The 20,877-nt window shown below is 44.4% G+C and overlaps 1 protein-coding gene across 1 annotated transcript; it reads right to left on the bottom strand.

The window, feature by feature from the left end:
- Positions 1-3,038: 3,038 nt before the first annotated feature.
- Positions 3,039-15,293, bottom strand: LOC310854338 (5-hydroxytryptamine receptor 3A-like; the record flags this gene model as incomplete). The annotated part of the gene is made up of 9 exons (XM_083758936.1): positions 3,039-3,269; positions 3,438-3,535; positions 4,765-4,893; positions 5,013-5,223; positions 7,870-8,024; positions 8,647-8,816; positions 9,310-9,419; positions 13,261-13,406; positions 15,257-15,293. The coding sequence occupies 9 exons, from the start codon at positions 15,291-15,293 to the stop codon at positions 3,039-3,041; spliced, it is 1,287 nt and encodes a 428-aa protein (XP_083615062.1).
- Positions 15,294-20,877: the final 5,584 nt, after the last annotated feature.

Here is a 20,877-nt window from a genome sequence, read left to right as displayed (position 1 = left end):
ACACACACACACACACACACTCAAGGTTCAAGGTTCTTTATTATTTGTCTCCCGAGGAAGACATTTGTGACCAGATTTGACTGAGAGACTGCCATCGCGCACATTCCAGCTTTTCACCAGAGGAGAAAAACTTTTTTTTTTTTTTTCCAAAATGACTTAATAGCACAGGCAGACTCTTCACATACTAGAGCATGGAGGGAGGGCAGAATCCATTTCTTCCGACCGACGGTCGGTCGCGACGCACCCGTCGCTCCGTCGCGACGCACCGTCGAACGGTCCTATTTCGGTCCGTCGGTCCGTCGTTCCGTCGGTCCGTCGGTCCGTGGCTCCGTCGCTCCGTCGGTCCGTCGCTCCGTGGCTCCGTCGCTCCGTCGGTCGGTCCGTTTTTGCGTCACGACGGACCGCGGGTTTAGGGTGGATGGATTCCGCCCTTGCTGCCCAAATGGTAACTCTGTCATTTCTCTACCGTTTTGGTGGGCTCTTTGGAATCGTGTGGCCCCCCTGGAGGTTTCTATGGGGGTCTCGAGGTTCGGGGACCCCTGGGGACCCCCACGGACCCCAAATGGTAACTCTGTCATTTCTCTACCGTTTTGGACGGGGGTGGGCTCATTTGAATCGTGTCGCCCCCCTGGAGGTTTCTATGGGGGTCTCGAGGTTCGGGGACCCCTGGGGACCCCCAGGGACCCCCAAATGGTAATGTCACCTGTGGACACTAACTGTAATTGTCTCGCTGCTGCGCTGCGCCGCACAGACAGCAGCTTGTGTGTAACATGTGCGTTCGTGCCGTGTTGCTGGTATATTATTATTATTATATTTTTTGCGCCGCCGCGTTGTCTCGCTGCTGCGCTGCACAGACAGCAGCTTGTGTGTAACATGTGCGTTCGTGTAAATGTTCGTGTAAATGTTTTAGGTCGGCCGGTCGGTGATTTGGTCTGTCCTTCATATATTTTTTTTTCTGCTCTCGTTGGACTTAACTTTAAAAGTCCAATGGAACACCTCTTTGTAACGGGCCGCTGTAGTATAGTGGTCTAATCCCTCGCCTCTCTATTCTTTTTTGCTGAGGACACTGGTTCAATTCCCGCTCGCGGCAGACCAAAATTATTATATTTTAGACAGACACACAGACAGACAGACAGACAGACTGCCTGTCTGCCTGCCTGTCTGCCTGCCTAATGTATTGTAAATAATGTATTCATTCCATACGGCTATTTTTTTTTAATATAAAAACTTTTGTCTTTCGCGCGATTCGAACCAGCGTCGTCAGCACCAAAACATTGAGAGGCGAGTGATTAAACCGCCAGACTACAGCGGCCATACGTTACAAAGAAGTGTTTCATTGGACTTATAAAGACAATAGCACCCAGCTGCAGTCTCGCAAGGGGAGGGACCGGAAGTGCTTTTATTTCCGGCTTCCACGTGCACAAGCGCACATACACGCCACACGATTCCAAAGAGCCCACCCCCGTCCAAAACGGTAGAGAAATGACAGAGTTACCATTTGGGCAGCAAGGGCAGAATCCATCCACCCTAAACCTGCGACCTGCGGTCCGTCGCGACGCAAAAACGGACCGACCGACGGAGCCACGGAGCCACGGAGCCACGGAGCGACGGACCGACGGAGCGACGGAGCCACGGACCGACCGACCGACGGAACGACGGACCGACGGACCGAAATAGGACCGTTCGACGGTGCGTCGCGACGGAGCGACAGGTGCGTCGCGACCGACCATCGGTCGGAAGAAATGGATTCTGCCCTTGCTGAGAGCATGTCTGAAATAAGTGTCAAAACTGAAATTGACATGTAAATATGAACCTTTCAAGCCTGTTTTCTCAACTCGCTGTTTTCTGCAAGGCATAACTCTATAAGCCATATCTCCAAACTGAACAACCAATATGTCAATTTGAAGCTATGATTCCCTGCTTTGATATGAAATGAAAAAACAAAAATTCAAAAAAATCCAATGGCAGTCTCCCAGTCAAATTTGGTCACATTTGTCTTAGACCAGGGACCCGCATCCAAGCGTAGCCCTTATGCCCATGTCGTCACAGTGCATTTAAATAGCAGACCTACAAGCTCGTAGCGTGCTATGAGCTTGTAGATCTGCTATTTTTCAATAGCTAAAGCATAACATAATGCTAACACCAAAAGGGGTTTCCTCGCCCAGAATAACAGTGTTTAACATTGAACAGAGAATCAAGTCAACAATATCTGTAGCACCGAAGTCCTGACGTCACTCGCTCATCCCCTGGTTCTGCCTGGTTCACGGAAGTAATTTCTCTATGGAGAATAACATGGGGTGATCTTAATATCGTCTACTATAAGCGTTGTGGTCCAAAAATAAACAAGCAGCCTCGGCGTTATTGTCAGGGAGGTGTCTCTGTATCGTTTGCGTCTGTTTCTATAGCGAGAATGTAACAAATGCAGTAGCAGTAACAATAGCGCTTTCTCTCAGTCAGTTAATTCTTTATATCCACTAGCCCTTACCCGTTGTGAGATATTTGTGACGTTGTGGCCATGGGGGGTACTGCGCCCGGTGCGTTTTTAATTCACTAATGAATTCATTAATAATCATTAATGTGTCAAATAAAAAAAGGGCTTCGTTACGCCCTCCATATTCATATGGTCAATGCCTGTGTGAAAAGCGAGCGATTGGTACAGGCAATGAGGAGCTACGGTGGTGTTTCTGACATACAGACAGACAGACAGACATTGTTAGAATTATAGTATGATGATGATGATGATGATGATGATGATGATGATGATGATGATGATGATGATGATATGAGTGAAACGGCCTGGATGATTTGTTTATATTTCAAACACAGTTATTATATGAGGTGATCTAAAATCCCCCCCCCCCCCCCCCCTATGGGGATTACAATTAATATCTGGGATTTCGTGATACTCAAAGACGGCTTGAGTGACACTTTTATCTTACAATGCAAATAAAACAGTACATGAACCCGTAGATTTGCGCCCCTCTACCGATATTGACGTCAGACTTTGGTGCTCGATGTCTCGGTCTCTGTGTCCCGTTTCAGTATTCAGGACTCCATTCATTAAAGATGACGGCCAGAAACACCACGACTGTCGTCACGTAGAAAATGAAGAACGCTCGGTTGATTCTGGTGGCCATTCTGCTCCAGTAACCTCCAGGCCTGCCTCCATCTTCCTCGCTCTTGAGGAACGAACGCAGGTTCTTCTCCAGATCTCTCAGCTGGTCCAGGATCACCTGGAATCCACCAGATTCCCCTTTGAGATCGCTGTCCTGAAACACACATTACATTAGATTAGGTAGATTATAGGTTTGACGACAATGATTAGAGGGACACACAGTTTTGAAGTTTCGGATGAATTAGTATTCATGTATTAATCAATTCCAGCGCATAATTGTATTCATCTATAAACACACTACATGGTGACATCATGTGCTAACCTTTTCAGCCACACTAAGAGGCTCGTGGCTTGTCTCTCTAGCGCCACCATCAGGGGGGACATTGTAAAAGCAGGGAGGACACCACTTGCTTCTCTTCTCTGAAATGACACACAATTAAACCACATGACTGATGAGTAAAACCATTCACAATATTCATGGTTGAGGATTTTGAACAATGAATTCCAAAGATTAAGGAATAAGATGAACAAGACGTTGTGTTTCGGCACAAATTGACCATGTAAAACTTTTGTCTGTGGTGTGGTATAATATATAATATCAGCTTTCTTCTTTCTCTTATCCCATTCTGACCTGAGATCAGATTCATACGAGGTTTCCGCCGGACACACACTGGTCTGATGAACCCATTCTGACCTGAGATCAGATTCTAAAAATGTCAGTCGTTCTTCGATTTTTTCAAAAATAGCAGACCTACAAGGTCGTATCGCGCCACTCGGTGGCGCGATATGAGCTTGTAGATCTGCTATTTTTCAATAGCTAAAGCATAACATGATGCCGACACCAAAATGGGTGCCCGGTCAGAATGGGTTATATGAACGAATGGAGAGAGCAATTGACACATATTGGCATAATATTGTTCTCTCTGAAGAAAGTTGCTGTCACCATAGAGTCGGCATGTCCAGAGGCGACCGTGCCTTCTCTGTTGTAGCCCCCAAACTATGGAACGCACTCCCCTCCCACGTCAAATTGGCCCCTTCCATCGAGACTTTTAAATCTGGCCTAAAGACCCACCTCTTTACCTTGGCTTTTAACCCCGCTTGAGTTCCTTCGGTCCTTCAAGTCCTTGTATATGTTTTGTCTCACTGTGATGCTGTTGCTTTTCTGTTGCTTTTCTGTAATGTGTCTCAGTTGTTATCACTGTTTGTACTTTGTTTTCTCGCTGTTGTTTTTCTGTGTGGTAGCTTTAGTGCATTTGTTTTCATTTTTCGCCTTTACAGCACTTTGTAAACTCTGAGTTTTGAAATGTGCTATATAAATAAAGTGGATTGGATGTCTATTTTGCTACAATGTGTTTATTTTAATCACTATCCCTGTTCTTTTCTCAATCATGCGCAACGTTTCTCATTACGACACCGATGCCTCCCCCTATCTGCCCTTCCTTGCTCTCACTAGGTTGTTACCCCCCGTCTCCTATAGAGGGTGCTGTTTTAACGTTGTTTTGCCGACGGGTTCCCAGATTGCCCCCGTCATCATAACCCCAGAGAACACGGCTATAACCCGGCGGTCCTGTGAACCCTATAAACTCTCCCAGCCGTCCCATGAAAGGCCTTTTTGGTGCCAAACCTGTAATTGTGTTGTAAAGTCTCACCTCTGTCACAGCTATGGCCGTCGGTCTCGTCCGCCGTCTTCTGGGAGTCTTTTGCTAACAGAAACGTCACCACGACCGTCTCCAGCAGACTCAGAAGCATCAGAGAAAAGGTTCCCATGCAGTACATCGCTGTGAGCCAGAGACACAAGATGATGAACGTAACCATGACTTCTAAATACATACTGTATAATATGAATGATAATAATCCAACAGATTAAAAAAATAAACATATCCCGTGAGCGTTGTACCTATGATGGGCATCCTGTTGGACGTGGCGGGCAGGATGTCGTTTAGAATGAGCTGTAAGACGGTGACGGCCAGCAGCACGGTGATCTTGAAGCTCAGCTTCTCTCCGCCGCCGTCCGGGATCAGGAAAGACGCCATGTCTAGACACAGGAAGAACAGGACGGGCAACAGGAAGTTGACAATGTAGAGGACGGCCTTCCTCTTCATGGTGATCTATAGGAGGAGACGTTATAGAGCCTTAGATTAAGACAGATGTCCAATGGAGGCTCTCCTACATAGACTTATATTGGCTTCAGTCCAATGGAGGCTCTCCTACACAGACTTCTATTGGCTTCAGTCCAATGGAGGCTCTCCTACATAGACTTCTATTGGCTTCAGTCCAATGGAGGCTCTCCTACATACTGTAGACTTGTATTGGCTTCAGTCCAATGGAGGCTCTCCTACATAGACTTCTATTGAGAATCGGGACAACCAACTGGGACAAGTCCTGGACCGGGAGTAGGCAGAAATGCATTGGATTCAGGCAACGTACAGCCCAGCTTTAATGATCTTAAATTCCTTTATTTTAGATTGTTTTGTAGACAGTAATAGTACAACATAAACATTAAAGAGACTAACTTTAGTTGTTACTGTACACTACTTAAAAACAGTTGTCATGTTGCACACATGCTTAAAATAGCACTTGTTTGCGCCGCCCCTGGTTGAAAACAATGTATTTTCAACTCCAGCTTGTCTCAGTTCAGGCTGCATGAACAGCGCTCGGTTTCTGCCCCCTCAATGTCCTAACTCTTCTATTAGATGGCTCTGCTGTAGCAGTTTAAATTAAAATGTAGGACACTTCCCAGCCAGTCTGAGGAATATACCTACAGTGTAGACGACCCGCTGGGCTCGGTACTGAATATACCTACAGTCAGAGGCGCAACACGGACCGAACGCTAGGGGGGGACAAATAGCGGCGCCGCGAAGCGGCGCCGCCGAAAAATCCGTCCCCCCCGTCCCCCCCACCACCCTAGGGGAGGGGGGGATGGGGGGGTCTAACCACAAAAACGTGGGGTTATGGTTAGGGTTTGGGGTCCTACAGAGAGGTTGTTCCAGTGACTCAATGTACATACAAAACTGCGTTTTGGCACAGTTATTATTATTATTATTATGAATTACCTGGCTGTGATTCCTCCTCCACAAAAACGTGGGGTTATGGTTAGGGTTTGGGGTCCTACAGAGAGGTTGTTCCAGTGACTCAATGTACATACAAAACTGCGTTTTGGCACAGTTATTATTATTATTATTATGAATTACCTGGCTGTGATTCCTCCTCCACAAAAACGTGGGGTTATGGTTAGGGTTTGGGGTCCTACAGAGAGGTTGTTCCAGTGACTCAATGTACATACAAAACTGCGTTTTGGCACAGTTATTATTATTATTATTATTATGAATTACCTGGCTGTGATTCCTCCTCCACAAAAACGTGGGGTTATGGTTAGGGTTTGGGGTCCTACAGAGAGGTTGTTCCAGTGACTCAATGTACATACAAAACTGCGTTTTGGCACAGTTATTATTATTATTATTATGAATTACCTGGCTGTGATTCCTCCTCCACAAAAACGTGGGGTTATGGTTAGGGTTTGGGGTCCTACAGAGAGGTTGTTCCAGTGACTCAATGTACATACAAAACTGCGTTTTGGCACAGTTATTATTATTATTATTATTATGAATTACCTGGCTGTGATTCCTCCTCCACAAAAACGTGGGGTTATGGTTAGGGTTTGGGGTCCTACAGAGAGGTTGTTCCAGTGACTCAATGTACATACAAAACTGCGTTTTGGCACAGTTATTATTATTATTATGAAATACCTGGCTGTGATTCCTCCTCCTCCCCATTTATCTCAAAACGTAAAAGTTTAACCACATTATCAGCAGCGCCTCGAACAGGTCAAAACTCACTGACCATCTGATCTGTAAGTTAGCCTATCCTATATAAAATGTACAACACCTGGGAAGTTTTCAGGAGAGGATGTTTTAACATCAACATATATAGTTAGTGTTAAACCCATGCAACTCGGGAGGAAAGAAAAACCTGCAGCGCCTTACCTGCATGTTGACAGTTTAATAGCGGCGTGACCCGCCGGCGTCGATCTCCTCCTTTACCCAAATCCCCCAAAATAATAATATAATTCCCAAAGTGGGGTCCGGGGACCCCCAGAGGTACAACTACATGATAGTTTGTGGCATGTCATGTGGACGCTCTCAGTGGAGTCCCTTCCCACCGCTAGACATGGCATTACAATAGGGTCCGTCCGAGCTGTATAAAACTATAAATCTTCTCTTATGGGGGTCCTTCTCTTCTCTTCAAATGGGGGGGGTCCGCAGGCTAATACGTGTCCATTTGGGGGTCCTTGACATGAAAAGGATAAAGTAAATCCATTCATCTATCTACTGATCGTCTGACCGAAGTGGTGCGTGACATCAAAAGTGGTGTCCTATTGAATCCTGTTCCTGTATTATTAGAATCATTACAGAGTGCAAAGCACATTGGGTCACTGATGGCGGTGTAACAACTCCCAAACTTCCGACAACAGTAGAACGGGACAAACCATTTTGGGATTTAAACAGGGGTGGATCAAATATATGGTTCAAAATATATCGCGTTTATGAACGCAGGATTTCAAAAGTATTACTCCTAAGATAACTTTGGAGCCAGGGGGGATACAGGGGGGGACCCCCCCAGCCAGGGGGGACCCCCTAACTCATCTGGGGGGGACCAATGTGACGCTGGCAGGGGACGAAACCCCTCCGTCCCCTACCCTATTGCGCCCCTGCCTACAGTGTAGATAATAATAATAATAATAATAATACACCTACAGTATAGACGATCCGCTGGGCTCTGTAGAACGTCTCGTTGAGTTCGGTGATTGCGATGCTTTCAAATTTCCACTCGTACTCGGCCCGCATCATCATCATGGAAAATAAGCTGGTGTCTTTTTTGTCAAGGAGCGCTTTGAGCTGCACTTCTCTGGCTGACCGTATGAGAGGAAACAGGAGAAAACAAGCACTTTGAGCTGCACTTCTCTGGCTGACCGTATGAGAGGAAACAGGAGAAAACAAGCACTTTGAGCTGCACTTCTCTGGCTGACCGTATGAGAGGAAACAGGAGAAAACAAACACTTTGAGCTGCACTTCTCTGGCTGACCGTATGAGAGGAAACAGGAGAAAACAAACACTTTGAGCTGCACTTCTCTGGCTGACCGTATGAGAGGAAACAGGAGAAAACAAACACTTTGAGCTGCACTTCTCTGGCTGACCGTATGAGAGAAAACAGGAGAAAACAAACACTTTGAGCTGCATAACCCAGAGTTGTAGCATTTTACCACCCACTTGTTCAAATGGAAAATGGTGCATTTATATATAGCGCCTTTATCCAAGGCGCTTTGCATAGGTTGTGCATTACATTCACCCATACATTAATACACCGCGGAAGCCATGCAAGGCACCAACCAGCACATCAGGAGCAATCAGGGGTTCAGTGTCTTGCTCAAGGACACTTCGACACTAACTCACAGGGTTAGTGGGGCAACCCAGTCACTCTACCCCTGAGTTCATGCACGCAGGCACTCACACGCACATGAACTTAACCCTCACCGAAGTATATCCCAGAGGCGAACGTCAGGTTGCAGGACTGAGTGTCGAAGGGGAACTTGTAGATGTGCATCCTGCAGCTGCTGACGACCACCTCGTCATTGGTGACGTAAACCGTCCCGTTGTGAGCGATGCGGACGTACGGGTTTAGAGCAGCCTTGTCCTTCTCTAACCTGCAAGAGAAGTACACACGCACGCACGCACAGACACGCACGCAGGCACGCACAGGCACGCACGCACGCTTGCACAGACACGCACACACGCACAGACACGCACACACGCACAGACACGCACACACGCACAGACACGCACACACGCACAGACACGCACGCACGCTTCAGTGATGCTTGCGGAACTCGACTCCGTCTCGTTCCCCTACCGCATCACTGTCGTGGCAATAATCACGTTAAACAACACCCTCTTGTGTAATATATATTTTTTTTTTAAGATATTTTTTTTGCGGCTTACGCCTTTTTATTGATTTTTGAAGGGACAGACAGTAGGCTGACAGGAAACGGGAGAGAGATGGGGGGATGACATGCAGTAAAGGCCGTGTCGGGTCCGGGAGTCGAACCCGCGGCACACTGCGACTGGATCACCAGTCCGGTGCCCAGACCGTTACGCTACGGCCTGGGCCCCTCTTGTGTAATATTGCTTAATTCCCACCTCTCATCGATGAGGACGTCAGGTTTCCAGAGCCACTCGCTGGGCACAGAAACATTCTCAATCCCACAGAAGACGGAGGGATCCCAGGATATGTGCTCGTTCGTCCACAGCTGCAGTAGAAGAGAAATGACAAACTGTATCCGTTATCATATTAAGTAGAGACGAGCGTTTTCTGAAACGTGGTCGTTAATTAACCATCACTCCTGTCACTATAGCATTAGATTTAGTTTACTACGCATCGTCCAACGGTATTCTTCATATTATTATGTTGTTGTATAAAGAACTCACCATTTCGATAAAGATGTATGAAATTAATTTCTGGTCTTTGTCAACCTACGAATGAACACATTATACAGTGAGTACAGTATATACTTTTATGAGACATTTTCCAGAAAACAAAACATATTATCTGATGAAAACGCGCATATATATATATAAGCGGCAAATAAAAGTGCACGCTACAGATGAGGCAACACGTTATGCATGTAAACAAAACAAAATACATATCATGGCTCTCTCTCTCTGCACCAATCACATAACTGCTCTATTTATTTAACTAGTCCATACCCGTTTTGAGATATTTGCCCCGTGAAGGGTACTGCGCCCGGGTGCGTTTGTAATTGACTAATACATTAATTAATAATCATTAATGTGTCAAATCGTTACGCCCTCCATATGCATATGGTCAATGCCTGTGTGAAAGTGGGAGTGATTGGTGCAGGCAGTAAGGAGTTACGGCACTGTTTCTGACAGACACACACACAGACAGACACACAGACAGACACACACTCAGACATTCGGTGAATTATAATATGATGTGTGGCATGATCTCTCTTAATCCAGACCTGAGGTCAAAATTCAAAGAAATGTCTATATAATTCACGACAGTTTTCTGAAAAACCTGTTTCTGTATCAGTGGTGATCAAACTATTGCATGTGAAGGAACCCCAAACTTATATGTAGTTTGGCCGCGACCCCCATCTGACAATATGTTGTTCCAGGGACCCCCCATCTGAAAACATGTTGTTCCAGGGACCCCCATCTGACAATATGTTGTTCCAGGGACCCCCTGACAATATGTTGTTCCAGGGACCCCCATCTGACAATATGTTGTTCCAGGGACCCCCCATCTGACAATATGTTGTTCCAGGGACCCCCATCTGACAATATGTTGTTCCAGGGACCCCCCATCTGACAATATGTTGTTCCAGGGACCCCCTGACAATATGTTGTTCCAGGGACTCCCATCTGACAATATGTTGTTCCAGGGACCCCCCATCTGACAATATGTTGTTCCAGGGACCCCCTGACAATATGTTGTTCCAGGGACCCCCATCTGACAATATGTTGTTCCAGGGACCCCCCATCTGACAATATGTTGTTCCAGGGACCCCCATCTGAAAATATGTTGTTCCAGGGACCCCCATCTGAAAATATGTTGTTCCAGGGACCCCCATCTGAAAATATGTTGTTCCAGGGACCCCCTTAGTCGCAACATCTTCACGTTTTTTTTCTCCAAAATTTTTTCAATGGCTATGCTTAACTCATTTTGGGCGGGAACCCCTATTGGTGTTGGCATCATGTCATGCTTTAGCTATTGAAAAATAGCAGATCCACAAGCTTGTAGCGCGCCACTCGGTGGCGCGCTACGAGTTTGTAGGTCTGCTATTTTTGAAAAATCGAAGAACGGCTGACATAGAAACATAGCTTTTTCAGAAAACTGTCAGGATGTAGAAGACATTTATAGAATCTGATCTCAGGTCAGAATGAAAACTGTCAGGATGTAGAAGACATTTATAGAATCTGATCTCAGGTCAGAATGGAAAACTGTCAGGATGTAGAAGACATGTTTAGAATCTGATCTCAGGTCAGAATGGTTAAAACACCAAAAGGGTTTTTTTTGGCTCCCGATCCGATTCCGATCATTTGAAAATGACGTCTATCGGCCCCGATTTTCCGATCACCCAATCCGATCGGGACAACCCTATATAGCAGAAATGCGTATGTATAATTTAAAAGAAACGCTAGTACGTCGTTCACACACACCATGTCTAAGGGCCGATTCATACTCCTATTTTAGAGCTGAATAAAAGTCGGTTCGGCGCTGTAGAGCCTACAATTTGACGTCATTTGAGGTTCGGGGGGGCGGGTACCGTCCTAAAGTCGGCTCTTCGGTGCTACTGAAAATTTCTGACGAGCCGAAATCATTTCGGCACTACAGCGCCGAAACAGCGGTAAAATAGGAGTATGAATCGGCCCTTAGATGGCGTTGAGCTCCACTTCCAGCACTACGCTAGTCGCTACTCTACGCTCTGGTCTAACCAGTGGCGTGCACAGATAGACACTAGGGGGTGCTAGAGCACCCCCTGCCCTTTTGGCAATTTTGCTAAAAAAAAAGAAAAAAAAAAACTTTCTTTAATTTGTAGTGTGTGGACCATGAGGTGACATTGATCAAATCTTGATAAAAAACGCTTCTACTATATTATTTAGGCCCCCCACAAGTTTCTATGTCAGTGGTTCTTCGATAAAAATAAATAAATAGCAGACCTACAAGCTCGTAGCGCGCCACTTGGTGGCGCGCTATGAGCTTGTAGATCTGCTATTTTTCAATAGCTAAAGCACCAAAATGGGTTCCCGCCCCAAAATGCGCTGCACAAGGTGCCCTTTTTTTCGACTTGAGCACCTGCCCCTCTAAATGTCTGTGCACGCCACTGCGTCTAACCAACATATGCACCCCAAAAACACAACGTTCACACACCATGTCTAAGATGGCGTTGAGCTCCACTTCCAGCACTACGCTACTCTCCTACTCTACGCTCTGGTCTAACCAACATATGCACCCCAAAAACACAACGTCACCTTCAGAGAGTTCTCTGCTCTAAATGAGCCTACAATGAATTTGTGATTAAATCAGTTAGACTTGTTAAGAATACATTCTACCTTTGTGACATTATGTGTTAAATAAGGTTCTGCATACTTCATATATAGTATAGTATAGTATAAGATATTTAGTTAGTCCTATTGATATAAATCGTATAGTTAAGTGTGCCACTGTGCCACATGAAGCTACATGCAAATGTGTCCCTCCTACTCACAGGAACATCCTGTGAGTATAACGTTTTGATTGGTTCCCGTAAAAGCGGAGGTGGCCTGTAGCTGTTTCCGGAGGAGGGTCTTGAAGTCAATATAATGCAATGTTTTGAGACCACTTGTGTGTGTTATTGTGTTCACATAGATTGGCTACGATGTGACTCCTGACTGAGGGCACGGGCACCTTTAGCCCGTGCCTGCCTGCCACCGTTACAAGACAAGGGTCATTTGACACAAAATATACATCAATGGCGTTGAGCTCCACTTCCAACACTACGCTACTCTCCTACTCTACGCTCTGGTCTAGCCAACATATGCACCCCAAAAACACAACGTTCACCTACCATGTCTAAGATGGCGTTGAGCGCCACTTCCAACACTACGCTACTCTCCTACTCTACGCTCTGGTCTAACCAGTGGCGTGCACAGATAGACACTAGGGGGTGCTAGAGCACCCCCTGCCCTTTTGGCAATTTTGCTTAAAAAAAAAAAAAAAAAAAACTTTCTTAATTTGTAGTGTGTGGACCATGAGGTGACATTGATCAAATCTTGATAAAAAACGCTTCCACTATATTATTTAGGCCCCCCACAATCTAAAGCTATGTTTCTATGTCAGTGGTTCTTCGATAAAAATAAATAAATAGCAGACCTACAAGCTCGTAGCGCGCCACTCGGTGGCGCGCTATGAGCTTGTAGATCTTCTATTTTTCAATAGCTAAAGCACCAAAATGGGTTCCCGCCCCAAAATGCGCTGCACAAGGTGCCCTTTTTTTCGACTTGAGCACCTGCCCCTCTAAATGTCTGTGCACGCCACTGCGTCTAACCAACATATGCACCCCCAAAAACACAACGTTCACCTACCATGTCTAAGATGGCGTTTAGCTCCACTTCCAGCATCACCACGGTGGGCGTGGTGTGGTCCAGGACGGGCCGCGTGGCCACGTACAGCTGGTTGTCCTTCCTCATGTTCAGGTGGGTTAAAACGTCGTGGTAACTACACACCTTGTCTGGAGAAACACCAGCTGACAGAAACCAAGAGTTGAGTATAGAACAACGGGTTAGGGTTAGAGATGTTTCTTTTTTTTTTCTTTTTTTTCTGTAAGTTCACATTTTTTTCACCCAGTGTCAATAATGATCTAATGTAATCCTGTGCTCTGTCAACCTGCATGGGAGAGCAGCGGACTGACCTCATGCTTCCTTCTATGCATGAGGAGTCAGAAGCCACTTATTTTTTTGGGGGGGAGGGGGGGGTGTGTGGAAGGAACACGTTATTCCTACCAGTTCCTTTCCCCTCCATCCATCAGGCAATGGAAAGGAAGTATTTTGTTAAAAGCTCGCCTCTTGAAACCGGAAACCTGAAAATCCAATCCAATGAACTCAAAAGAGAAAACATTATCCATTAGCGCTGTGGTCATTGAGAGGCCATTACGCCTTCTAATAGCTCTGGGGCGATGGCAGACATAATTAATATCAGACACTGTCAGATATTTTGATGAAAGGTTTTAATCACATTGGGCCCTAGAGGCGAACACCAATCCTGCACGATAGAACAAGTCTGACATCAATATCGGTAGAGACTCTCTACCGATATTGATGTCAGACTTGAGAGCGCAAATCCACAAGTTCATGTCCTTTTTTATTTGCATTGTAATCCCCATAGGGGGATTTTAGATCACTGTGTTTGAAAAATAAACAAATCATCCCGGCCGTTGTATCACTCATATGGATATGAAGAATCAACTGACTGAGTTAAAACGCTATTGTTACTGCTGCTGAATTAGTTACATCTTCGCTAGAAACAGACTGTGTCATATATGAGTGACTGACTGTCGCAAACGATACAGAGACACCTCCCTGACAATAACGCTGAGACAGCTTGTTTATTTTTGGACCACAATGCTTATATGAAACGATATTAAGATCACCCCGTGTTATTCTCCATAGAGAAATGACTTCCGTGAACCAGGGGAATGGAGGGGACGTCAGGACTTGCTCTATAACTGTAAGTACAGTACCTCCAGAACATAAAATAACCCGCCTATAGAAATCTCTAAACACGAGAGGCCCTGCACTTCTACCATAATGTGGAGCCTACAGCAGAGATCTTTTAGGCCAAGGATGCCTTATAGAGAGACGTTGTATAAAACTGTGTTGCAGATTAAACTTTTGCATATGCCGGTATTCCATAGACTTATTGACAACACTATCATTCTATAGTGTTGTGTTTGTTAAAGAGTATTTTCAGTCTTATTTTTTTTAACCACCTCCCCCCCCTCCAAAATAGACGAAAATAGCTGATCTACAAGCTCACAACGCCTCGTGTGTGAGTATGAGTATGTATACCCTAATCTCCCTTGATTGTGTTAATCTCTGCTTTAGTTAATACTACTACGTGGTGAAGTGGTCCTTTAAGAAATGTGAATCCCTAGCCTCCGTCAAAACCGCTCTCAAAGAGCACTTACGGGCGGCTGCAGTTAATCAAAACTATTTGTCTATACGGCTCCCTTCTTTTCTAACTGTGCGTTTGATGATTATTATTTATATTTTGCATAGATGTCTTTAAATGTCTTGATGAATTGAACATGGAGGACCCTGATGTAAACGAGACAGTTTTATCCTGGTAGCAGTTTTTGTATTGTCAGTCAATCAATCAATCAATCAATCAATCAGAATTAATTATTTCCTCTGTCTTCACTGACAGAAAAATACAAAGATTTCACAAAGTCAGACCAAGAGTTAGACTATAATGTTTTAGGATTAAAAGAACTACAGAGAACAAATCCACACCACTGTCTGTCTGCACTCTGCATGCACACATTGTTATTAATCATACTGTAAATATATAAATATGTCTTACCTGTGAAGATGAGCAGGAGCATGACATAGACAAACATGATGAGTGTGTGTGTGTGTGTGTGTGTGTGTGTGTGTGTGTGTGTGTGTGTGTGTGTGTGTGTGTGTGTGTGTGTGTGTGTGTGTGTCTCCTGTGAGCTGCATGTAAGTGCCACTGCGTGGACAGACAGCCAGGTCTCTACACTCTGACTTCCAGTGGAGGTGTGTGCATGGGCAGGGCTAGCTCCAGTGGCGTGCACAGATAGACCCTGCCCTTTTGTCAATTTTGCTCTTAAAAGAAAAGAAAGGGGGGGGGGGGGGGGGGTTTCCCTTCATTTGTAGTGTGTGGACCATGTGGTGACATTGATCAAATCTTGATAAAAAACGCTTCTACTATCTAAAGCTATGTGTCTATGTCAGTGGTTCTTCGATTAAAGAAAAATAGCAGACCTACAAGCTCGTAGCGCGCTATGAGCTTGTAGATCTGCTATTTTTCAATAGCTAAAGCACCAAAATGGGTTCCCGCCCCAAAATGCGCTGCACAAGGTGCCCTTTTTTTTCACTTGAGCACCTGCCCCTCTAAATGTCTGTGCACGCCACTGCATACTGTAGCTCTAAATGAAATGCATTAGAGCTATGGACCAGAGCTAGGGCAGGGCAGAATAAATGGCATGTCATCGTAATCAACAATAATCATATTAAAACAGACATCACTCCCCTAATGGATATCACCATCATGGTCGCTCCCATTAGGATTTCATGATAAGTGGGAAACTTGCAAAAACAAAACAGACATTGCTTAATCAATGCAAAACAATACTTTGACTCAAAACATAGCTTTTTGGGGGCACAGGTCACCATGACACGCAGCAATGTATGTAACAGAATTGCCCACAAACAGTTGCTTAATGTTGCTTAAGGAGGTGAAATTGTACAACACATCTGAAGATTAGGCTGTTTAGTTAAGGCTGTGAGCCTCCACAAAAGTGTGAAATAAAGAATCTCATGAGCAAAGACACTATGTCAGTATCATGGTCAGTATCATGTTAGCATTATGGTCAGTATCATGTTAGCATTATGGTCAGTATCATGTTAGCATTATGGTCAGTATCATGGTCAGTATCATGTTAGCATTATGGTCAGTATCATGTCAGTCTCATGGACATTATGTCAGTATCATGGTCAGTATCATGTTACCATTATGGTCAGTATCATGTTAGCATTATGGTCAGTATCATGTTAGCATTATGGTCAGTATCATGCCAGTCTCATGGTCAGTATCATGTTAGCATTATGGTCAGTATCATGTCAGTCTCATGGACATTATGGTCAGTATCATGGTCAGTATCATGTTAGCATTATGGTAAATGGTAAATGGTGCATTTATATAGCGCCTTTATCCAAAGCGCTTTACAGAGATTGTGCATTACATTCACCCATTCACACACATTCATACACCCATGGCAGCGGAAACCATGCAAGGCACCAACTAGTACATCGGGAGCAATTAGGGGTTCAGTGTCTTGCTCAAGGACACTTCGACAGTAACTCTGGGGGAGCCCGGGTTCGAACTGGCAACCTTACGGTTAACATCCAGGCACTCTACCCCTGAGCCACCGCCGCCCATGGTCAGTATCACGGACCATGGTCAGTATCATGGACCATGGTCAGTATCATGTCAGTATCATGGACATTATGTCAGTATCATGGTCAGTATCATGTTAGCATTATGGTCAGTATCATGGACCATGGTCAGTATCATGTCAGTATCATGTTAGCATTATGGTCAGTATCACGGACCATGGTCAGTATAATGGACCATGGTCAGTATCATGTCAGTCTCATGGACATTATGTCAGTATCATGGTCAGTATCATGTCAGCATTATGGTCAGTATCATGGACCATGGTCAGTATCATGGACCATGGTCAGTATCATGGACCATGGTCAGTATCATGTCAGTATCATGGTCAGTATCATGGACCATGGTCAGTATCATGGACCATGGTCAGTATCATGGACCATGGTCAGTATCATGTTAGCATTATGGTCAGTATCATGGACCATGGTCAGTATCATGGACCATGGTCAGTATCATGTCAGTATCATGGTTATCATGCTTCTAGGAAGGGCATGGCCTGGTCAGCCTGCAATGACATGCATAATTATAAGATCTGGTCATCCCAGTTTAGTAAGATGTTAAAAGTAAAACTATTTAGGACGACCGTTGAGCCAATTCTACTCTATGGCTCCGAGACATGGACACTTTCAAAGAAACTAGAGAAACGGTTGGATGGCACTTACACCGCCTTCTAATGAGAGCGCAACATCTGTCTTGGAAGAGCCACCCTGCATCGACTAATCTAATATACGGCAACCTTCCCCGTGTTTCTTCACTAGTCCGATCCAGACCACGTGCAACCCAGATTCGGCTCAAACAAAGGGTGAAATTCATGATACTGTTTCAGTTTTCACCAGTCCTTCCCTGTGACTGGAGCTACCAGCAGATGGCGTCAAAACAAGACCACTGGTTGCTATATGTTTAATAGACTAACATTACACCTACGCACTTACCCCACCCCCTTAGATAGCATTTCTGTAGACGTAGATAGCATTTGATACAGACTTATAGCATGTTATGTAGACAGCACTATAATTGCATTGTATATAGTCATAGCACATCATAGTACATAAGTATAGCATAGTAGTATAGATGTATAGTTTATATGTATAGTTTCATCATATAGATATTCCACTGTTACTTTCTTAGCTTACGCATGTTTCATGATAAATGTTCTTATGTGATGTATTCCCATGCTTTTTGTTCTTGCTTAATGTAAGTCGCTCTGGATTAAGAGCGTATGATAAATGCCTAAATTGTAAATTGTAAATTGATGAGCATTCATTCTCATATAAAAATTACATGTCGATTTCAGCTCTGACATTTATTTCAGACATTCTCTAGTATGAGGAGACAATTACCTCATTTTAGATTAAAAAAAATAACTAAATCTGTCTTTTCTCCTCTGCTGAAAAGCTGGAAACAGCGCGATGGCAGCCTGTCGGTTAAATCCTGTCACAAATATCCCTTCGGGGACAATAAAGAATATTATTATTATGAACTATGCACCAAATACCAATTATCCAAAAGACAAAGATCTCTATGATCACCTTGAGACTGGGAGGTATAAGGAGTTACAGAAGAACGGATATTGTGATATAAACCAGTGTTGTTTTTGGCAGCAAATTTCTATTTTAGTTTTAGTCGTTTAGTCGTAGTTTTCACTTAGTTTTAGTCACATTTTAGTCACCTGGAATGTTCTAATGTTTAGTCTAGTTTTAGTCGACTAAATGTCATACGATTTTAGTCTACTAAATCTACAGTTGATTTAGTCGACTAAAATGTGTTTTGACAGGCCTTGATGTCGTTGTAATGACATATTTTCCACAGCATGAAACTGGATCTCTTGTCCACTAGTCCCTTCCTAACATTTTAGTCTAGTTTTTATTTGTTGACGAAATTGTCAGTACAATTTACAATTTAGGCATTTAGCAGACGCTCTTAATCCAGAGCGATTTACATTTAAGCAAGAACAAAAGCATGGGAATACATCACATAAAAGCATTTATCATGAGACATGCGTAAGCTAAGAAGGTAACAGTGGAATATCTATATGATGAAACTATACGTACACTATACATAATAAACTATACATATTCACTACTATGCTATACATATGTACTATGGCGTGCTATGACTATATACAATACAATTATAGTGCTGTCTACATAACATGCTATAAGTCTGTGTCAAATGCTATCTAAGCCAACAGAAATGCTATCTAAGGGGTTAGGGTAAGTGCTATGGGCCATGATGGAGTCTGAAAAGGTGGGTTTTCAGGCTACGGCGGAAGATTGGGAGTGATGCTGCAGTTCTGACTGCAATGGGAAGTGCATTCCACAGTTTTGGAGCCAGAAGGGAGAAGAGTTTGGGACGTGTGGAGCGTTGTCCTGGCATTTTTAGTGAGGGTACTTCCAGTTTCCCTGCGTTGGCTGATCTGAGTTGGCTGATCTGATCTGAGTGATCTGAGGGTTTGTAGGGTTCAATCATACTTGTAAGATATGGGGGAGCCATACCTTTGGTTGCTTTGAATGCCAGCATCAGAGTTTTGTATTCTGTGCGGGCAGCGACCGGGAGCCAGTGGAGGGAGCGGAGCAGGGGGGAGACATGTGAGAATTTTGGCTGGTTGAAGACCAAGCGAGCTGCTGCATTTTGGATCAGCTGGAGAGGCTTAAGTGCACATGCTGGTAGGCCAGTAAGGAGGGAGTTACAATAGTCGAGTTTTGACAAGACTGTTGTCTGGATTAGGAGCTGGGCTGATTCCTGGGTGAGGAACGGTCTAATTCGTCGTATGTTATAGAGTGTGAACCTACATGATCGAGTGACAGCTGTGATGTGAGCTTTGAACGAGAGCTGACTGTCCAGGACAACACCAAGATTCCTGGCTGTTGGGACAGACGTTACCAGGGCGTTGTCTACGGAAATAGTTAGCTCCCGCATAGGGCAGGACTTAGCTGGGAAGAAGAGAAGCTCAGTCTTGTCTGGGTTCAGCTTGAGGTGGTTGGATGACATCCACTGTGAGATGTCAGCCAGGCATGCAGTGATGCGCTCTTCCACCTGAGTGGCAGAGGGGGGGAAGGATAGGAACAGTTGTGTGTCATCGGCGTAGCAGTGATAGGATATATTGTGAGCAGAGATGATAGTGCCAAGGGATTTAGTGTACAGTGAGAAAAGGAGGGGACCAAGTACAGATCCCTGTGGGACCCCAGTTTGGAGGGTTCGGGGGGATGATAACAGACCTTTCCAGGAAACCTGGTAGGTCCGATCGGTGAGGTAGGAGGAGAACCACTTTAGTGCCGTTCCACCGATGCCTAGCTCCGCTAGGGTGTCTAGGAGCAGCTGGTGTGTCAAATGCAGCTGATAGGTCTAGGATAATCAGTACTCAGAATCAGTATATTTAGTCTTAGTTTTAGTCATAGATTAATTTTTATTTAGTTTTCGTCAGTGGAAAAAGGTAGTCGACGAACATTTTTCGTCTTAGTTTTAGTCGACGAAAACAACACTGATATAAACGATATTGAGAAGTTCCATTTTGTTTTCTATTGCCCGTTGTATCATGAGCTACGTCAAAAGTTATTTAATAGATAGTAAAAATATAGATCTGATGTGGTTTGAAGTGACGCAGAGCGACTGAGATGGATTTGTTGAACATAAGATAAATTTACATTAGCAGAATATAGTAGAGAACGCTGGGAGTTGGGACATATATACGGACAAAGAAAACTTATATGTGATGCATTTGTTTTATTTTTGTTCTGTTTTTTTTGTTTTGTTTTCATCAAATACTTTGCATAGCTTCTGTGAGGGAAGTGAATGTGATATTCAAATTATTATTTATGTTTTTTCATTAATTCATTCATTAATTCATTCATTCATGCAGACCTACAGTATATGGAAAGGGTTCACACATGTATACATGCACGGGGAGAACATGTGAGGGTACCTACCCTAGGGGACACGGGGAGAACATGTGAGGGTACCTACCCTAGGGGACACGGGGAGAACATGTGAGGGTACCTACCCTA

The sequence above is a fragment of the Protomyctophum parallelum genome, assembly GCF_964188405.1.
Source record: "Protomyctophum parallelum genome assembly, chromosome: 23".
Classification (NCBI taxonomy): domain Eukaryota; kingdom Metazoa; phylum Chordata; class Actinopteri; order Myctophiformes; family Myctophidae; genus Protomyctophum; species Protomyctophum parallelum.
Note: the sequence above shows the minus strand (reverse complement) of the source record. Positions and strands in the feature narration are given on the sequence as shown.